General features: G+C 38.3%; 1 protein-coding gene across 3 annotated transcripts in view; it reads right to left on the bottom strand.

The window, feature by feature from the left end:
- The window catches only part of STK17A (serine/threonine kinase 17a), a 40,666-nt gene that overhangs the window by 6,635 nt on the left and 11,421 nt on the right, over positions 1-22,610 (bottom strand). For all 3 annotated transcript variants that reach the window (XM_058534680.1, XM_058534681.1, XM_058534682.1), the window contains exon 3: positions 12,709-12,853. In XM_058534680.1, the coding sequence (XP_058390663.1) occupies positions 12,709-12,853 (145 nt within the window). The remainder of the gene's footprint in view (positions 1-12,708; positions 12,854-22,610) is intronic.

Here is a 22,610-nt window from a genome sequence, read left to right as displayed (position 1 = left end):
ACGACACTGTGGTTCTCCCGAGGTTTATGAATGTTCACACTTCCTTTCCTTCCACTCATATTCAACCGCTCCATCCACTTCTGTCTTCTCATTCCACTACAACAGGTCACTAAAATCCAACGTTATTTTTCAGTACTTTCTCCTGGACCACCATCTTAGCAGAACTTGACATTGCTGCCACTCCTTCTTGGGCTTCCAGAACAAAACACCATCCTGCTTTTCCTCCTAACTCTCTGGCTGCTGTTCTGGCTCCTTTGTTGGTTCATCTTCCTTTCCCTGGCCCATTAAACGCTGGCTTCCTCGTAGCTTGATTTTGAGGCTCTTTTCTCTTCTCACTCCACACTCTCACCTCACATGGTCTATCTGCCCCCAAGGCTTAATTATCACCTATACCTATGAGTCACAAATTTTTATCTTTGGCTCAGGGCTCTTCTTAGGGCTCTAGAACTCTTCAACCAACTGCTTACCTAATCTCTCCCCCTTTGATGTCTCAAAGGCATCTCAAATTCAACACCCAAACCAGACTTGGCCAGACCTGGTGGTCTAGTAGTTAAGATTTGGCGCTCTCACTGCTGCGGCCTGGGTTGTTTCCTAGTCAGGGAACTACACCACCCACCTGTCAATTGTCATTCTGTGGGAGCTGTGGGTTGCTATGATGCTGAAAGCTGTGCCACTGGTTATTTCCAATACCAACAGGCTCACCCATGGTGGACAGGTTTCAGCTGAGCTTCCAGACTAAGACAGACTAGGAAGAAGAAACGGGCCACCTATTTCTGAAAAAATTGGCCATAAATAGCAGCAAAGCATTGTCTGATATGTGCTGGAAGGTGAAGATAGCGCAAAAAGACCAGGCAGGGTTCCACTCTGCTGTACACAGGGTGTCTAGGAGTTGGAATCCACTTGACGGCACTAACAAAAAAACCCAGACTCCTATTTTCCCTCCCAAATCAGATTCTCTTTATGCCAATGACTGGCATATCAGTGAATGCTGTTCTCATCCAGCAAGATGGGAGAGAATACTAAGAATCATCTTTGTCATTCCTCTCTTCCCCTTTCTTCCTCCATTTAGCTAACGTGTCACCATATCCTACTGATTTCAAATCGTAGATTTAAGCATTTCTAGACTTTGTCTACTTCTTTCCAACTACAGAACACTGATTCAAGCTACCACCATTGTTTGCTCAAATTGCAACAGACTCTAAATGGTCTGCCAGGATCGACTCTGCCTGTACTGCAGCCAGAAAGACCTTTTGTACAATATAAATCTGATCTGTTAACCCCCAGCCTAAACCCTCAGTAGCTTCTCATTCCTCTTATGATACTCTCCAAACTGCTTAATGCAGTATGCATAACCCCAGCAGGGTGAGCTCCTGCCTAGCTTTCCAGACTCCTCACATACCTGCTCCCCTCGGCTCAGTGAAATGGAGTCTCAGCGGACACTGTTCAGTCTCTCATACGCACCATGTTCTCTCTCACGACAGTATCTTTGTATCTGGTATTCCCTCTACCTAGGATGCCTTTTTTTTTTTTGGTGAGGAACATTGGCCCTGAGCTAACATCTGTTGCCAATCTTCCTCTTTCTGCTTGAGGAAGACTGTTGCAGAGCTAACATCTGTGCCCATCTTCCTTTGTTTTGTATGTGGGACACTGCCACAACATGGCCTGACAAGCGGTGTGTAGGTCCACACCCAGGATCTGAACCTGCAAACCCCAGGCTGCTGAAGCGGAGCATATGAACTTAACTACTACGCCACTGGGCTGGCCCTGCCTCTTCTTCTGTTCTTCTTTGCCTAGTGTCAACTTGGTGAGAAGACCTAGGATGGCAGTGAAGCAGATTATAACAATTTTCAAAAGCGTGAAGGGCTGCAATATGAAAAAGGGAATTGAGGTATAGACGGTCCCTCTCTTTAAATATGGTTGACCCAACCATCCACCCTACCCCTTTCTATTATGAAAATGCTTGTAGATTTATCAAAGTTTGGATTCAGAAACAGAGAATAGGAAGAATCTACAGCTCCTTGAGAACAGGAGCTGCAGTCCTGGTCACTGTGATATCACCAGGATCAGGGCCCGCACACAGTAGGCACACATTATTTGCTGAGTGAATGAAAGGAAGAAATGTGACTGACTATAAAGAATATTGTTGGGGCCGGCCCGGTGGCGCAAGCAGTTAAGTGCGCGCGCTCCGCTGCGGCGGCCCGGGGTTCGCTTGTTCGGATCCCGGGCACGCACCGACGCACTGCTTGGTAAGCCATGCTGTGGCGGCGTCCCATATAAAGTGGAGGAAGATGGGCACAGATGTTAGCCCAGGGCCGTCTTCCTCAGCAAAAAAAAAAAAAAAAAAAAAAGAGGAGGATTGGCGGATGTTAGCTCAGGGCTGATCTCCTCACAAAAAATAAATAAATAAATAAATAAAATTGTTAAGGGTGTCTATTTTGTGTCAGGAATGGTGGTACTATGAATATGAGTAATAACAAGTCCCTAATGTCAAAGAGTTCATAAGCAGAAGAAAAAACAGACTTATCAGGCTCAGGGAACTCTGCTGTGCGGTGTCAGTGCTGTGGCAGACAAAGTGCTCATGGAATAAATAAATAAGAGGGAATAATTCTGCCTTAGAGAATTACAGAGGAGATAACTGAGCAGACCCTGAAGGAGAAAAAGGATTTCATCCTTTATTCAACAAATTTTTACTGACTGCCTACTGAGCTGTGACCTAGGGAAAAACAGACAACAAGACATGAGTCCCCTGTTCTTTTGGAGCCTTACATCCTAATGGGGACAAGTAAGTACAACTAAATAATATAACCTCAGGTAGTTTTAAGCACTATGGAGGACGCAGAATAGGGTAATGGAAGAGAGAGTGTCTGCTGGGGTGTGTGTGCATGTGGATGCTATTTTTGGGGTAGTCAGGGAAGGCTTCTCTGTGAAGGCAGTATTTGAGGAGAGAACAATGTTAAGAAGGAGCCAATCATGGCAGAGTATCTTGGGGTGGGGTAGGCAGGGAGCATCCCAGGCTGAGGGAAGAGCAAGGAGAACAGCCCTGAGGCAAGGACAGGCTACCAGTGGAGGAAGTGCTAGCTGCAGAACAGCACAAAGGATGTGGTGGCAGGCGTGAGCCTGGACAGCAAGTGGGGGGTGGGGGGACAGGAATCACAGGGCTTTGCAGGCCATTCTGGAGTAACTGGCAGAAGGCAGACCAGAGGGGAGAGAAAGGACATTCCAGGAAAAGAAAAGGTCACTTGTCCAAGTATACAGGTGAGCCAGTGTACAACATGACGTGTGCAGAGTATTATCATACACAAGAATGTGGCTGGAAATATCCTTCTGAAGAATGTGCCTTTACCTTGTTCTTAAAAGTCTCAAAAGGACGGGAGAGACAGAGTAGGGGAGATATGATGAAACATGGAATGAAAAAAAAAGCAGAAGAAATGTTACACATTACAGTGCCACAATCCACAGCTTACTGAGACTGATGATGTGCAGGACTAAGGAGATGCCTATGTCATTCACTGACTGATATGGTCAGGCCAGTAAGAGAGGACAATTAGTTCAGTTCTGATTCTCAGACCCAGAATCTGAGGTGCCTCCAGGTACAGATGTCTAAGGACAGTTGGAAATTCAGTCTGGAGAGAACGCAAGGCTGAGGATGCAGCTTTGGAGGTCAACAGCACACAGGCAAGACTAAAAACCATGCAAATCAATGAAAGGAAGAGCACGTGGCAAGAAGAGCAGGGCGCCAGGATGAGTCCTGGCTGGTACTACCTGGGCGTGCAAGCAACAAGAGCTATGAAGGCTCGAACAGTGGTCGGGGAGTGAGGTGCTTAGCCTCGATTCGCAATCCAGCTAAAATATTGCAGTAGGAAAGTCAGGAAGAAGAGGGTCATCAGATGGGACCAGGGGAAGAATAAGGACCAGGAAAAGGCTGCTAAACACAGCAAATAAACAAGCTATGAAAGACCTTTGAGAAGTAACGTTTAGTAAAATGGTGGGAGAAAAAGCTAGATTACAATAGGGTGAAAAATAAATTGGACGGTTAAGTGATCTTTATATTACAGGTCATTTTGGCTTAAGGATCTTTTGATACTCTCTAAACCAGTGCTGCACATAGAAAGGTATTGCGAATCACACAACATAATTTAAAATTTTCTAGTAGCCACATTACAAAAAGTAAAACGAAATAGGTGAAATTAATGTTAATATATTTAACTCAGTACATCTAAAATATTACCCCTTCAACATGTAATTAATATGTAAAATTATTGAGATATTTTACTTTTTTTTCATACTAAGTCTTCGAAATCTGGTAGAGATTTCACACTTCGAGCACATCTCAGTTAAGATGAGCCACATTTAAGTGCTCAGTCGCCACATGTGGCTAGTGGTACTGGACTCAACAGTGCAGCTATAAACTCTTTAAGGAAAAAAAGATCCAAATTATTCCAAGAAATGATGAGGGAATTCTTAGCAGCTCTTACATGATGTCCTAATTTATTACCATTATGCAATCATGCAAAGGCAGTTCATCTTGAAAACATATTCAAACATATTCATAAAAATAACTAAGACTTCTCTGTCCATAGTGAAAACCACCATACCGCTGCTCAGTGTAATCTGATATTTTGTTAAAAAACCCTTTTTTGTTAATCATAGAAAGTTTCGTCTACAGTAAAAATTTAAAACTGAACAAAAAGTAAAAACAAATTACTGTCACTGTGGAAATCTGGACTGCAGAGACATGCTAGTTTTCACAAATAACCAAGCCAGGTAAAGCACCCTCCTCTCTCTCACACACACACACACACACACACACACACACACACACACACACGGATTGAGAAGGCTCAACTGACCAGTGTTAAAATCAATTCCTCTTTCCAATAATAAAATAACTAGAGGTTTTGGTAATATAAACTTCATTATAAAGCCCCATTCTCTTTGCTTCTAGCTGTTTCTTCGGGAAAAAACCCACATAGCACCATGATTACGAGTCCCAGAATTCTCAAGGCAATTGTAGTTTTACTACATTAATGAAATACTACAGAACAATAAAATGTCATTATTCAGGCAAATTAGATGAGAGGAGCTTGGCTCTGTGATACATATTCATCATTTAATATGTTTTGCCCTTCCCAGTACATATAAAATGCCAAGAGAACCACTGCTAAGTGGAAATCTTCACCAGATCTTTGTAAGGTTCATTTGTGATGAACAAAACATGCACACTCTATAACTGTTCTTAGGTACCACTGTTCCCTTAAAATATCTTAAATGTTTTCCTTTACATTTTGTTTCCACTTTATATTCCCTGGGAAAAGTTTTCTTAAGTTATTATGCGAAAGCCAGTTGGTCTGGTGGTAATGCAGTAAATTCTAAATTAGTGTGATCAAATTATTAAAATGTTACTGTATTTGACGTCTAGGCTCAGTCACATGTGTCCATGATCTAACAAAGTGAGAGACATCAAACAGTTGAAAGAGACTGCTAGAAAAGATGCGTCTCATAAATCAGAGCTATTTCATGGAATTTCACAGTTAATGTTTAGTATATAGTCTCAACCAACTGTGCCCTGGCTTGACCACAGGTACATTCTGAAAACAGACCTTACTCCTCTAAATAAAATATAAGTACAATTACAGGACTATAATCTCTGTCAGTCCTTGATGACGAAATACACCCACTTTCAGTAAGTGAAATACATGGGCTGGAAACAAAGATAAGTACCTTAGCATTTACAGCTTAGTTACACCTCTTTTCTAGGGAATCCAGCTCATGATGAAGTTGTGGCTCACAATACCTAATTCTATTTAAGACGCATGAATCCCAGGTGGTAGGAGAGAAAAAAACAAGGTCAAGGGAAAAGTAATGACAGTGGAATAACAGCAAACATACAAGACAATGGCAGTAGGAAGGTCTTTCTAAAGTCTTGTTTCTCTGCTTCATGGGAAACCTTTTATTTATCTTGGTATCTTCACCTTTGTACATAATCCATTTAACACTCACTGAAAATCACCATTGGATAAGATCATCATATAGTTGAGGCTAACCTGCTTAATACGGCTTAATGTATCACAGACAAAGTTTTAAGGAACATTTTATCAGGCAAGCAAAGTTCAAGTAAATTGACATTTTATTTATGAAAACCCAAGTCAGAGTAGAGAAATAGGTTAATAATCCTGTCTAAATTAATTTGGGGGGATGTTTAGAAACGTTACATGCTACCCCTCTTTCAAGTAATATATTGATGCTTAACTATCAGTGATCGATTGAAATCCCAAACGGCGAAGTTCTGGTGTCTAGTTCTGAGTCTGCTCCCCCAGTTCCCATCATACACAGAACGGGGACAAGTTAGTGACTGAATACCTAGTACAGAACTGCTCAAAGACCCAACCAGTAGAAGACAATGCAAACACAAAGAGCACTGGATTTTAAGACGAGATTTCTTTGTGCTCTTCTTGGTCAAGTCCTCCCCCTGACTGAAGTGAAAGCAGGCCACCATGCCAACCACTAATTCACCAAGTTGGTTGAGATTATTTTGAGACTTTTAGCTTTGTCCCGACTCTGGTAGAGTTGTTGTTTCTCAAACTTGTTAGTCCTGCCATGATTTATATGTAAATAAATGGGCTTTCCCTTAATCACAGTTTAGTGTCCTTTCTATTTTTGTAGACTTATAAACCACCCCAAAATTTGCATCTGCTACTCCTCAGAGAATTTTCCATGTTCAGTTTCAGATATTTGGCTAAGAGACCTCACTGAATCAGTCTTCTGGCAAACTGACCACTTGGGGTCTGACCTGAAGCCGTGTACTTCCCATCCTGTCAATGATTTCTCTTATTATAGGGGCAACTATAATAGTTATTCTACCTTTTAATTTCTGTCTCTGGGACAAGAATTTCCCATTTTAACCACAGTGGGGAATAAATAATAAATAAATAATATGCAAAGTTACCATATATATTGGGGTTATCAATTTTTACAGAATTAAAACATAAGAAAACATATTTAGCTTTGTAGCTTAGTCTTTCAAGCTCTTATAGAGACTGAGAGTCAACGTTATAGGCGTAAATTATCACTGGGCAGATGGCTGTTAAAAGGTGTAGGACAGTAGACTCTCTTTGTCCAGACTCACAGAGGTCACAGAAGTCAACTAGAGATGACCTACTGGCAGAAATCATTCCCATTTGCACAGCTTCCACACCAACCCCACCTCCGACCTTCCCCTTCAGCAGGTCACTTGGAGACATGTCTAATTGCATACGTGAAGAGTGTGAGGGCAGAAGAAAGGCTGAGAACCCTCCAGTTCTAGTTCCTCTGGGTATAGGAAACATGGAGAGTCCAATTTCCAACATCAAAGGCCCATCATCAAAGCCTCTATTAAATCTGGAAAGAATTCTACACCAAGTGTACTGGGGAGCAAGGAATATGATTTATATACTGAGTGTATTGGGGAGAAAGGGATATAATTTCCCATGTAAATACACAGTTGAACCTGGTATTCAAGAACTTAATATTCACCTTTAGCTGCTTTCAAGTAACATCAAAGATCCATGACACATAGCGTTGGCAATCTGTCTGACTGGCTACTTAATTAGTTCCTGAATAATGGTCATAGGTTGTGCTGTCATAAATTGAAAGCTCATTTCCTTTAGGTGCCAAGTTATTTAAATTGGGGTTCTGTTCCTGGAAGTCCTTTTTATATCATAAAACTAGCAAAACATCATAAAAAATATAGATATATAATTTTACAAAGTGAAGTGTGTAAAACCAAACATGAAAAAAGGCACAGCACAAAGATTACTTCTAGGAATTCTTCTGCACGGCTGATACCAACTGAGGCTCCTTAAAGTATGAGTCCACTGAAGCCTGGACCGCAGAGACCATCTCTTCCTTTAAGTATTCTCGAGGGAGGCATAGGTGGTATTTCTTGCAGCAAAGATCTTTGAATTTCTAATGTATACAACAGACTGAAGGGAAAAGACAAAGCCCAGTCCCCTCATCCTGCTACAAGGGATTTACCTTGGTGATCTCCAAGGCCACTTCAGCATTAACATCCTGGGACCACATGTGGGTGCACACATGTTCACACCTGCCTTCAAAAAAGGCCACTGTATCTACTATGGGCTACTGTGTTGCGACTGTCCATTTTAGCCACTGTACTAAAAAATTAGTATCCTGTATACCACATTAACAAAATGAAGAATAAGTCACATGATCATCTCAATAGACGCAGAGAAAGCATTTGACAAGATACAGCATCCATTTCTGATAAAACCCTGAATAAAATGGGTACAGAAGGAAGGTACCTCAACATAATAAAGGCCATATATGACAAACCCACAGCTAATATCATTCTCAATGGAGAAAAAGTGAAAGCTATCCCTCTGAGAACAGGAACCAGCCAAGGATGCCCACTTTCACTACTCTTATTTAACATAGTATTGGAAGTCCTAGCCAGAGCAATCAGGCAAGAAAAAGAAATAAAAGGGATCCAAATCGGAAAGGAAGAAGTGAAACTGTCACTATTTGCAGATGACATGATTTTATATATAGAAAACCCTAAAGAATCCACCAAAAAACTTTTAGAAATCATAAATGAATATGGTAAAGTTGCAGGATACAAAATCAACATACAAAAATCAGTTGCATTTCTATGTAACAACAAAGTAGCAGAAAGAGAAATTAAAAATACAATCCCATGTATAATTGCAACAAAAAGAATAAAATACCTAGGAATAAACTTAACCAAAGAAGTGAGAGACCACTGAAAACTATAAAACACTGTTGAAAGAAAAAGAAGACGACACAAGGAAATGGAAAGATATTCCATACTCTTGGATTGGAAGAATTAACATAGTTAAAATGTCCATAGTTCCTAAAACAATCTACAGATTCAGTGCAATCCCTATCAAAGTTCCAATGACATTTTTCACAGAAATAGAACAAAGAATCCTAAAATTTATATGGAACAACAAAAGACCCCGAATAGCTAAAGGAATCCTGAGAAAAAAGAACAAAGCTGGAGGTATCACACTCCCTGACTTCAAAATATACTACAAAGCTACAGTAACCAAAACAGCATGGTACTGGCACAAAAACAGACACACAGATCAACGGAATAGAATCGAAAGCCCAGAAATAAACCCACACATCTATGGACAGCTAATTTTCTACAAGGGAGCCAAGAACATACAATGGAAAAAGGAAAGTCTCTTCAATAAATGGTGCTGGGAAAAGTGGACAGCCACACGCAAAAGAGTGAAAGTAGACCGTTACCTTACACCATGCACAAAAATTAACTCAAAATGGATTAAAGACTTGAATGTAAGACCTGACACCATGAAACTTTTACAAGAAAACATAGGCAGTAAACTCGTTGACATTGGTCTTAGCAAGATATTTTCAAGTACCATGTTTGACCAGGCAAGGAAAACAATAGAAAAAATAAACAAAAGGGACAACATCAAACTAAAAAGCTTCTGCACAGCAAAGGAAACCATCAACAAAACGAAAAGACAACCTAACAACTAGGAGACGATATTTGCAAACCATATATCTGATAAGGGGTTAATATCCACAATATATAAAGAACTCATACATCTCAGCAACACAAAAACGAACAACCCAATTAAAAAATGGGCAAAAGATCTAAACAGACATTTTTCCAAAGAAGATATACAGATGGCCAACAGGCACATGAAAAGATGTTCAACATCATTAACGATCAGGGAAATGCAAATCAAAACTACAATGAGATATCACTTCATGCCCGTCAAAATGGCTATAATTAACAAGACAGGAAACAACCAATGTTGGAGAGGATGTGGAGAGAAGGGAACTCTCATACACTGCTGGTGGGAGTGCAAACTTGTGCAGCCACTATGGAAAACAGTATGGAGATTCCTCAAAAAATCAAGGATAGAACTACCATATGATCCAGCTATTCCACTGCTGGATATTTATCCAAAGAACATGAAAACACGAATGTGTAAAGAAACATGCACCCCTACGTTCATTGCAGCATTATTCACAATAGCCAAGACTTGGAAGCAACCTAAGTGCCCATCAAGGGACGAATGGATAAAGAAGATGTGGTATATATACACAATGGAATACTACTCAGCCATAAGAAACGATGAAATCCAGCCGTTTGTGACAACATGGATGGACATTGAGGGTATGAGGCTAAGTGAAATAAGTCAGAGGGAGAAAGTCAAATACCGTATGATCTCACTCATAAGTAGAAGATAAAAACAACAACAAACAATCACATAGAGACAGATATTGGATTGGTGGTTACCAGAGGGGAAGGGGGGAGGGAGGAGGGCAAAAGGCATGATTAGGCACATATGTGTGGTGATGGCTTGTAATTAGTCTTTGGGTGGTGAACATGATATAATCCATACAGAAATCGAAATACAATGATGTACACCTGAAATTTATAACATTATAAACCAATGTTACCACAATAAAAAAGAAATAAAGTGGAAAATTTCAGAAATAAACAATTCATAAGTTTAAAAAAAAATTTAGTATCCTGGAGAAAAATAACTGTTTACAAACTGAATTTAAACTGGCATCTTTCAGAAAAGAACAAGAAAATTTCCAAATTGTTTTCTTTCCCCTGTATTTTTCTGTAAGAAACTAGTATTTGATGGAATATCTATTACGCTTCCACCTTATTTCAAATGGAATTTTATCAAGTTTAGTTTAGAAGTCAACCTCCAGATTATCTGCACACTGTACACTCTCACTTGAGAGTGTTCCTTTATGCAATAAAAATTAAACGCTGTTACAGTATGGTATATATCAGGTGTTACAGAGTGTGCCATAGAGCAGCAGTTCTCAAAATGGCACCTGTACCCGCAGTATCAGCATCACCTGGCCCTATCCTGAGTCAGAAACTCGGGAGCTGGGCCCTCGCAATTTGTTTTAACAAGCCTTTCCAGGTGATCCTGATCTGTGTCCAAGTTGGAGAACCACTGCATAAACATCTACTTTCTGCTGGAGGTCATCCTGCAGCAGAGGTCAAGACAGATCGGCAGATGACAGGAGTGCAACGAGGCTGCAGAAGTTTAGGACAGGAAAGCCTCTTTGGGGTCCAGGGGTTTCAGCCTTCTCAGCTTTCCTTCCTTCCTAACTCTGTCTCCTCTGGCTGATAAGGAACTGGAGTCACTGTGGTGAGTTCTGTCTGAGGACTGTTTCATTTCCCTACAGCCACACCTGGACTTGATACAGAAGCAACCATCAGAAAATCAACAGGGATCTTAAACTTTTCTACCCCAGATGCCTGAAGGAATACACTAAGAATATTTGTAGTGGACATTTACTCTTTGTCTCCTGAGCACTCATTTTCTATTCTTTCAGAAACAGAACTGGTCTGGGAATCCATCCCTTCCCCACTCTCAGTCCACATAAAAGTTGGGACATGAGGAGGGGTTTTTACCCCTCCAGGGTTGGAGCATATGACACTGATGACACGGCCTGGCTAGTCAAAGCCCTGCGCCCCTCAGCAATTATTAGCTCCAGATTGATCTATGTTGCTGTGATGAGTGATCTCAGGACTTCTGAAAGAGGTACAAACAGAGACTGGCTCTTTCCTGCTCAGTCTCTGGACAGCTGTGAGGCAAAAACGGCAGCATCTGACTTAATACCATCTTATTGCCATCTCGAGAAGGCAGAGCTGAGGGCTGAAGAAAAACCAAGCCCTGGCAATATCTGAATTAATGAATTTATTATTTATTAATGAAATTATTATTTAGTTATAGTGCCATAACTAAAGTTAGGATTATTCCTGGACTTTTTAGCCAATATAATTTCTTTTTTGCTTACTTTACTTTGATCTGGCGTTTTGATCACTTAAAAGCATCATAACTGATAAAATTCTTCTGTGTATTCTTTCCTCCCTCCCTCACTTCCTTCTTTGACAAAACTAAATTAGAAATCTACCTGCCTCTAATCTCTAATTCATTCTACGTACTGCTGCCGGCCTCATTTTCCACAACACTCCTTTTCAGATATTCCTGCTCAAAAATCATCTCCCTCTTCACGACATTTGAAATTCCTGGAATCTGGCTTTTCCTCAACTTCCAGCATCTCCTATTTCATCTCTCAATTCCAGTGACAGTATTCCATTTATTTTTGCCTAAACATATCACAAGTATTTCGAACTCTCGCAAGTTAACTTTCTCCTGTTCTTCCCTACCTATCTAAATCCTGACGTTTTTAAAGGCCTAGCTCGAGCCCTGTCTCCACCAGGAGGCCTTCACCTACCCCAGCAATACCCTCGAAGCTCTATTTTCTGGGGAATGTATTATTATCTATCTTTCTATGGACACTCATGCACATTATCTCCTTGATAAAACTAATTGGCTAGAGGATAACTGTTATATCTTTGTTACCTAATAAAACACACAAACTTGATAAATCTTTTTTTTTTAAATTTTTTGTTTATTGCAGTAACAGTGGTTTATAACATTGTAAAAATTTCAGGTGTACATCATTGTACTTTTATTTCTGCATAGATTACATCATGTTCACCACCAAAATACTAATTACAACCCATCACCACACACATGTACCGAATTATCCCTTTCACCCTCCTCCCTCCCCCCTTCCCCTCTGGTAACCTTTGAATAAATCACTGTTAAGTATTTTATACCTGGAGTGTCATTCTCCAGTAATCTCAAAATTGTAAAGTAATTCAGATCTTACCTTCAAATCAAGATGAACTACATCATGAGCATGTAAAAAGCGAACACCTTCTAAAATCTGCCTCATGAGTCTCTGAACATCTTTTTCTTTAAAGGCTTCTTCTCTGTCTGCAACACACTGGTCAAAGATTTCACCTCCAGCGGCACTAGAGGAAGGAGAAGCACGTTCTAATTATAAAGGAAAAAGACTCAAAAATATTTAGCCTTTTTTGTTCTTAATATCTATACATATTATCTTCATTTAGATAAACTATAATTAGTGTGTGTAAACTTTTGTCCATCTACATGACTAAATCCATTTGTTTTTCTTTTTTTAAAAAACATTTTAACATTTAAAATGTGAAGTCTCGAATACGAGCTAAGATTAGCAATCCAAAGCTAAATAAAAACATCAGTTTAAAAACTTCAAGAATTAAACTTTAACTGTAAAATACATTAACACACTTTCAAGTAAAAATTTCTCAAGAATTTTTGGTTACAGAATACATAAAAATATTATGTTTGTAAAAAATGCAAATAATAAAAATAAAGCAAATGCACTCCATTGAAGACCTTTTCCCCAATCCTAGAGCCACATTTAGAGGTAAGCCCTGTTACCACTTTGATGTACTATATCCTTCCAGAGTTTTTTTTTTAATATATTTAAATGCATATAAAAATATTAATTTTGTGGATTTTGAAAAAACATAAATGGTAACATAAGACATAATTCTACTGATACTGTTCTACTTTTTTCTTACTTAAACATGTCTTAAGAGTCTTTCCATGATGGTTTTATATTTATCTATCTCATAATTTTTAACTCTTATGTCTCTGTGAATAGATAAACCCTAGTTTACTTAACCATTCCCCTCTGAAGGACATTTAGTTTTTTTCTAATTATTCACTATTATAAACAATGTTGTGAGGAGAAGGCACATGAAAGTTTCTGTTTGCTCATGTGCTAGTAGTTCTCAAGGGTAGACACCTGGAATGAAACTGCTGGAGTGAAGGGTATGTGCATTTACAATTTTAATAGATACAGCCTTTGCTTACCAAAAGAGCAGTACTGATTTGAACTTTCTTCCACATTCTGGCCAAAGAATCTCAGTTTTTTTTCCCTCCAAATAATTTTGCCAATAAGAGAAAAATCAACATTAAAAACTTTTATTTCCCTTCAGCAGAAATTCCATATTTAAACAGTTCATTCTTACTATAAATGACGGCTTATGTCATATCTCAAAATTTCCTTTATGTGTTAAAAAAAGACTGGATTGCTTCCATGAAGTTGCTATTAAATCAACGTGAAACATATAACTCCAAACAGCCATGCTGCTGTCAAACAAAAGGTACTTATTAATTTCCCTTTCATAAGATAATTTAGTTCTCTACTTCCTTCCTTCCTTCTTTTTTGTTAAGATAACCTACTTTTCAAATTCTGTCCATATAAGGAAACACAATTTTTCACCAAAATTGGTAAGAACGTATTTAAGTTTAGCTGAAAAGTTGCAGGTGATGAAAGTGAAAGAAAATAATTCACTGGCTGATAAGATTTTCATTTTGGTTAGACCTACACAACTGACTTTTTATTATATTTTGATTATAGTATGAAAAAACTATACGTGAAAGCATCAAAATTTTATGTAATTAACCATAAAATGGCCATCACACGCCAAAGTTAAAGTAATATACGATTCATAAGGAAGGAAATGGTGAACATTTACAACAAGAGTAAGTTAATTACAGCCTAGCAGTACTATATGCTGTTAACATAAATTTGATGACCTGAAGCAAAATTCTGGTTGAGCTGAGTCAACTCAGTTCCAAACAACTAGAGACGCACCACGATGTAATTAATGTACAGTCCACAGAGCTCTGCGCACACAGGCCACAATTTACCAGTTACACTCAGAACTGTCTATGCTCCTCAACTGAAACAAAGAACTGCATTTTGGTTGAAAAAGTTTCTCAATCACTATTTATTGTCCTCTGGGTCTCTCAGCTCATCACTACCATCCAAAATAAAATTCAATAGAGGTCAGTTTACATAAATACAAAGATTTCTTTATGTAAAATTTAAGAGCAATTTATTATTAGTCCTTTCTACTACATTTACTCATTCTTGCGTTAACAAAAAGGTTTCCTCTCTGTTTTCCCAACAATTTAAGTAGTTCACATAAGCACAAAATGTGAAGCACAAAACTAGTCTCCTGAAACTTTTCAGGGATGTATTTTAAACGCAGACTATTATACAAAGGTGTAGAAGTTAGCCTGGAGTGGTCAGTACGACTTACATATCCTCTTGATACAATGTACAATCATCATACTGTATGTACCCTGCTTAAATGTAAGCTTCACTGGTGAACAACTGTCATATTAACTAATGGAACTAAACGAAATTTTACTAAAAACAATATGAGACGTTAAAAGCATCTGTCAAGAATGGTAACAGAAAATGTAAGAATATTAAAAACTACTTCACACAAACTACCTTCCTTCACATAGAAGCTAGAGACACACTGAGAGTTCTGCTGGGCCTATCTTTTAACTATATGAAGATTCCCAGTTATATTATGGTATACTTATCCTAGGCTGCTAATTTTTTACTACTTTAAAATTACCCAGAACTTAAGTTATAATTTATATAACTTTTCACCAAAAATTTTTTTATAAAAAAAATTTAAAAACTTTTCATAAAAAATTTTACACAAAAACTATTTTTACAAAACATATTGAGAACCTTTAAATTTCAACTTTCTAGTGGTCCTTAGAGAGTTACGGGATAAGTATCTCTTGATCAACATTAAGCAAAGCCATATAAACGATGTGTAGAGGATGAGAGTAACTGAGTCTCCCTGGCTGCCTGCACTGCAGCTAGATCGTAGCTCCCAACCTCAGACACCAGACACTCCTTTTTCTATCTAAACCAGCATTGCCATTTCTACCCTGCTTAGAGGCCCCGTCTGGATCTTTACTCCCTTACTATTCAAATTTGATAAACATCAATCAAATATGATAGGCCCTGTGCTATGTGCTAGGGATAGAAAGATAAATTATAAAATAAGTATGTCTGAAACTTCATGTACTAGTAGGGGAGAAAAAAATGAAAGATATTTTTAAGAACATATATGCATAAATATATATGGGTGTGAAATTATATATCAAGTGATTTGATAATTTAGCAACTGAGGAATTAATTGGAAAGGAAGGAGAAAAAAATCTTAGAAAGATGACATTCTGAGCTTTGAAGAATGAATAGGAATCCACTACATGAAATGGTAAGAGCACATCCCAGGCAGAGTGAATACATGTACAAGGGCACGTTGGTGTGAAAAATACACGGTACACTCACAAAAGGATAAGTAGCTACTTCCTTTTTCAGCCAAATGGTATGGAACTTGCCCTCTAACCATAAACAACTAGAAAATGAGCAAAGTACATGAACCAACTACTTTCAGACATTACAACAATAGGCAGTTAGGACCATGGTCCCTGAGAGAAGAGACACAAACAAGCTGAGCCCTACTATCTCTCTGTCTTCTTACTTGGAGGTAATTTATGGACTGTAGTACAGGGTAGGGGAGGAACCCAAGCAGAAAAAGGCAGCCTTGCTAAACTGATGAGACAGACTGGGAGTTTGGCAAGGCTAACGCAGCTAGGTTTTGCAGCTGGAGTACCAGGGAGGAGGGAGCTACACAGAAAGATCTCCAGACATCTGCTTAGTTGTAACCTGGTGTCTTAGACAAAATACTAATATGCGCATGCATAAGGTGAGACTTGCAAGGTCAAGCAAAGAACTTCCGGGCAGTTATAAGCTGAACAATTCCCAGCGTTCACAGAGAGCAGAGTAAGATATCTGAATCTTGTCCAGTTGGAGTAGGAAAACCATGCCAACCACTTGGGGCATGGTTAGGCCCCATCAGCAGACTCCCCCTGCAAGGGCTATACCTTAGTAATAAGGCTAAAGTAGCCCTTGACTTGCCCTAGTAAAGCTGATCCACAAGTAATTTAACTGCCTGCCAAAACAAACGTCACCATCCTTTAATGGAAGATCATAAAATCCACTCAACACTGTGACATTCTAAATGTATGGCATCCTTCCAAAAATTACTAGACCTCTAAAAATGCCACAAATTACAACCCACAACTAACAGGAAAACAATAACAACAGACCCAGAAATGACAGAGATGGTGGAACCCGCAGATAAGGGATTATAAATATGCTCAAGTAGTTAGAGTAAAATACGATCATAACAAGAAGAGAGATGAGGGAATGCAAAGAACCAAATGGAACCTCTAGAGATGAAAAATAAAGTATCTAACATGGAAATTTCACTCGATGGGCTTTACAGCAGATCAGACCCTGCAGAAGAATCAATGAATTTTAAGACACAGCAATAGAAACCATCCAATCTAAAGTACAGAGAGAGAGAGAGGAAAAAAAGACTGAATAAAATAAACAGAACTCCAGGGACCTGGGTGACAATATCAAGCAGTTTAACATACTATAATTGAAGGAAAGAGAGAAGAGAGGTGGGGCAAAAAAATATTAAAAAAAAAAAAAAAGCTGAAAAATTCCCAAATCTGATGAAAACTATAACCCCAAAGATCCAAGTAGCTCCATGAATTCCAAGCAAGATAAACACAAAGAAAAGCAAGGCATATTATGCTCAAACTGCTGAAAACCAAATTGCTCAAAGAGAAAAATCTTTAAAAAGACACATTTTTATAGAGGAACCAAAAAATCAAAACAGACTTGTCATAAACAATGCAAGGACATCTTTAAGTGCTGAGAAAAAAAGGTATGCCTAGGATGCAGCGTGAGGTTGGAGAAGGACTAGCAGGAGATGAGGGAGAATGGAAGTCAAGAGAGAACAACGTGGGATGAGTCAAAACAATCTGAAAAGCCCAGAGTGAGGCAATGATGGGCAGGTGTGTGCGTAACGCTGAATGTCGTCCTCTCCAGAAGCACGCGCCAGCCTCCCAGGCACAGTAAAACAGCACAATGGGCGGCTGAAAGCTCTGGAATCACACACTCCTGGACCCAATCTTGGCTCTGCTACTTGACGTGTGACCTTAGGTTGATTATTTCTCTGAGTTTTTTCCTCACATATAAAATCTTGTTCTAAAATTTATAAATAAAACAAATTCAGTAAAGTTACAGGACACAGAATCAATATACCAGAATCAGTGCATTTCTATACACTAACAATGAATTATCGGAAAGAGAAATTAAGAAAACAATCTCATTTTCCACAGCATCAAAAAGAATAAAATACTTAGGAATAAATTCAACCAACAAAACAGTACATTGAAAACTATAAGACACTGTGAAGAAGACAAATAAATGGAAAGATATTCTGTGCTCACGAATTGGAAGAATTAACACTGTTAAAATGTCCAACTACCCAAAGCAATCTATAGATTCAACACAATTCCTATCGAAATTCCAATGGCATTTTTCACCGAGGTAGGAAAAACAATCCTAAAATTTGTATGGATAGCCAAAGCAATCTTGAGAAAGAACAACAAATCTGGAAGCATCCCACTTCCTGATTTCCAAATATATTACAAAGCTATTGTAATCAAAACAGTATGGAATTAACATAAGAACAAACAAATACATCAATGCAACAGAACAGAGAGCCCAGAAATAAAACCACGCATATATGGTCAATTAATTTACGACAAAGGAGCCAAGAATATTCAATGGGGAAAGGATAGTCTCTTCAATAAACAGTGTTTGGAAAACTGGGCAACCACAAGCAAAAGAATAAAACAGGACCCCTACCTTATACCATACATAAAAGTCAACTCAAAATGAATTAAACCTGAATATAAGACCTGAAAGGGTAAAACTCCTAGAAGAAAACATAGGACGTTAGCTCCTTGACATCAGTCTTAGCAATTTTTTTGGATTTGACAGCAAAAACAAAAATAAACAAGTGGGACTACATCAAATTAAAAAGCTTCTGCATGGCAAAAGAAACTATCAACAAAATGAAAAGGCAACCTACTGAATGGGAGAAATCATATATCTGACAAGGTGTTAATATCCAAATATATAAAGAACTCATATAATGCAAGAGCAAAAAACCAAATAATCCAATTGAAAAACAGGCAAAGGAACTCAATAGACATTTTTCCAAAGAAGACATACAAAATGGCCGAGAAGTACATGAAAAGGTGCTCGACATCTCTAATTATCAGGGAAATGCAAATCAAAACCACAATGAGATATCACCTCACACCTGTTAGGATGGCTATTATCAAAAGACAAGAGACAACAAGTGTTGGCAAGGATGTGGAGAAAAGGGAACCCTTGTGCACTGTTGGTGAGAATGTAAAATGGTGAAGCCACTATGGAAAACAGTATGGAGGTTCTTCAAAAGGTTAAAAATGGAACTGCTATATGATCCAGCAATCCTACTTCTGGATATATATACAAAAGAAATGAAAACAGATTTCAAAAAGATATCTACACTCCCATATTCACTGAAGCATTATTCACAATATCCAAGATATGGAAACTACCTAAGTGTGTGTCAATGGATGAAGGGACAAGGAAGATCTGGAATATTATTTAGCCAGCGAATGAAGGACATTCTGCCAAATTTGCAACAACATGGATACACCTTCAGGGCATGATGTTAACTGAAATAAGTCACATAGAGAAAGACAAATACTGTATGATATCACTTATATGTGTAATTTTAAAAAGGCAAACTCATAGAACAGAGACTAGAATGGAGATTTACCAGGGGCTAGGGGGTGAGAGAAAAGGGGAGATGTTGGTCAGAGAGTACAAACTTCCATTTACAAGATGAATAAGTTCTGGAGATCTAACATATAGCATAGTGATTATACTTAATAATACTGTATTATATACTTGAAAGTTGCTAAGAGAGTAGACCTTAAATGTTTTCACCACAAAAAAGAAATGGTAATTATAGGACGTGATGCAGGTGTTAGCTAATGCTATGGTGGTAAGCATTTTGCAACATATGTATATCAAATCAACACTTTGTACACCTCAAACTTACAAAATGTTTTGTCAATTTTATCTCAATAAAGCCAGAGAAAATTTTTTAAAAATAGTGTTTATAAATAATGTGTATAAAGCATATAAATAATGTATATAAAGCTGGCTGTAAGACTTAGCACAGTGCCTGGTACACAGTAAATTCTTAACACATTCTGACTATTATACTTCATCTATGTTCCCACAGCAACTAACAAGAATTTCTAGTAAAACACCACCATTGCTGCAATCATTTATATCTCTTTCACTAAACTTCTAACACCTGGAGGGAAGGGGCTTTGCTATTTTCACTTCTACGTTACCAGCACCTACTAGTATCTAGTACACGTGACAGGTGCCTAAGCGTATGTGGAATAAGTACCTGATACAGTGAGCATAAACCTGCCTGTTTCTGTAACACAATCTGTTGATGTGACTGAGAATTTTGACAACTCAATGTCTAAAGTATTTCTAAGACTTTCTCTTTAAACAAAAGTAGAACACAAAAATTTTTGGCCAAATCACACTGACTTGTGGTTCTAAAAACATGATCATTGAATCAACAGAAGGCACCAAAAGTTTCTAGGCAAGGGAATAATATCGCGGCATCTATGTTTTAGTTACCTAATAGCAGCCTGAGAGATGTGCTAGAAATGAAGCCAGGGTGATCCGCTAAGAAGCGACTCTCAGAGTCCAAGGGAGAGACAATGGGGACCCAGTACAGAGGAGAAACAGCAAGTACAAAGAGAAAGGGACCAACAGGGGAGAAGCTTAAGTGGAAGACTTGGTAACACATTATACAGGAGTGTTAAAGGCGGTAAAGGAATCAAGGATAGATTCAAGGTTTCTAGCTTGACCAATGAAATAAATGGGGATATCACTGGAAATGGGGAACAAAGGAAAAAGAGGCATTAGAAGGGCAATGCAGGAGTGCGTGCATATGGATCCTGAATTGACAATGACGTGCAGCTGGCTACACGGATATGCAGCAGGCAGCTGGAGCTTAGGAGAAGGTCTGAGGTTGGACAAAAAGCTTTGGAAATAATCAGCATGTAAATAATAGCTGATGCCAGAAAAATAGATTGTTATTCAGGGTAAATGTACAGAATATAAATGTATGACAACAGTAACGCTAATGAACCCTGGGAGCATTTGTATTTCTACAGCAGAAGGATAAAAGCCTCTGAGAGGAAGAGAAGATTTTTTAAAAAAATAGGGTCATGAAAGCCAAGGAAGAACATATTTTCAAGAAACAAAGTATAATATCAAGAGTTTAAGGAGAGTAAGAAGTAGGAAGGAAAGGAGGAAACTGATTCTGGCAAACAGGGCTGATGACCTCATGAAAGGTTTAGAAGCACAGATGGCATTAGATTGAAAGGTAATGGAGTACTGGCACATGAACAGATGAATGGATCAATGAGGTGGAACAAAATTGATTGGAAAGTGAGGAAAGCTGTAAATTCAGACTATTTCTTTAAGGAGTATAGCAGTAGGGAAAATAGAAAGGCAGGACAACAGTTCAAAAAGTCAAGGCTGAGGAAAAGGAATTTCAGAAGAGACTGAAATACTGGAAGACAGAGGGAAAAGAACCACAGGAGGAGGAGGGACTGAAACTCTAAGAGAGGTGAGATAACTGATTAAAAAACAAAACACAGGTCCTAGAAAAGGAAGGAAGAGAATTAAAGGACATAAGTAAAGGTTTTAGCCTTGGAGTTAAGTAGTGGAATCTCTGCCTTCAAACAGAAGGGAGGCTGGTGAGAGTAGTACAGACAGAGGGATACTGAAGGGATCTGAGGGCCTTTACTTTCTCCATAAAAGGGAGAAAAGGCTAGGTATCTAACACAAGGTGGGAAGTGGGTGACATGATAAGTGATTAGGTAAAGAATTACCAAACCACACCAAGAGCCCAGATGAGGATGGAACTCTTACACTTGTAATAAGCAGATCAAAGACTACCCAAGTCCTCCCAAGAATGTGCAGAAGGCGGGACACACAGCATGTGTCCCACTTTTCAAACTGGCAAAACGAGTTGCAGAGGAAAACTAAGAGGAAGAAGGAAATAATGTGAGGTGCTGGTGAGAGATTAGTTGAAATAACTGCTAAAGAAGAGAAGCGAATAAAAGGAAAGAAACAAGTCAGGAGCTGGCTGAAAGACTGGAGGAGCTCAGAAGAGTCAAAGATTAAAGGCTGCAGAGCAGGTTTTGTGAGAATGAGAGAGGAATGAGGGGATTTTGGTCAGAGAATAGTATTTCAGAGGGTCTTTTCTAGAACAATTCCCAATTCTGCCTTGATCCTCTCCAAAACAAACTGGAAATGGAAAACTTAGGTAAGCAGGGGGCTTATCTATGAGATTCCTAAACAAACCTTTTCTTTAAAAATTAAAAAACAACTCCATTGAGATAAAATTCACATATACTACATTTCTTAACCATTCCATCATTTTTCGATATTTCTATCATAAAGATATATTGTGGAAAACACTTTGTGCTCCTCACTGTTCACGTTTTATTTCTTTAGAAACGATTCCTACATGTGAAATTACTTAACTAAAATATATGAACATAATGCTCTTGAATTATATTATCAAGAGGAAGACACTATTTTAGCCAGAGACTTTTCCTTCTATAAACTTTTAAATAAAAACGAGACACTAGACACATTATTTTGTAATGTTTCTTTTTAATAGTATTTTTTAAAATTTCTATGTCAATACATTTATAGCTACCTTATCTTTTTAAATGACTGCCTAGTCATCCATTTTATGACATTATCACTTATTTAACCAACCCCTTTCTAGTAAACATTTAGATTATTTCTTTTTTGTTATATAAATAATGCCACACTGAACATTTTTGTAATAATGTTTGCACAATAGCCTGATTATTTCCTTGTGAAAAAATTTA

Source organism: Diceros bicornis, chromosome 41, assembly GCF_020826845.1.
Source record: "Diceros bicornis minor isolate mBicDic1 chromosome 41, mDicBic1.mat.cur, whole genome shotgun sequence".
Taxonomy (NCBI): Eukaryota; Metazoa; Chordata; class Mammalia; order Perissodactyla; family Rhinocerotidae; genus Diceros; species Diceros bicornis.
Note: the sequence above shows the minus strand (reverse complement) of the source record. Positions and strands in the feature narration are given on the sequence as shown.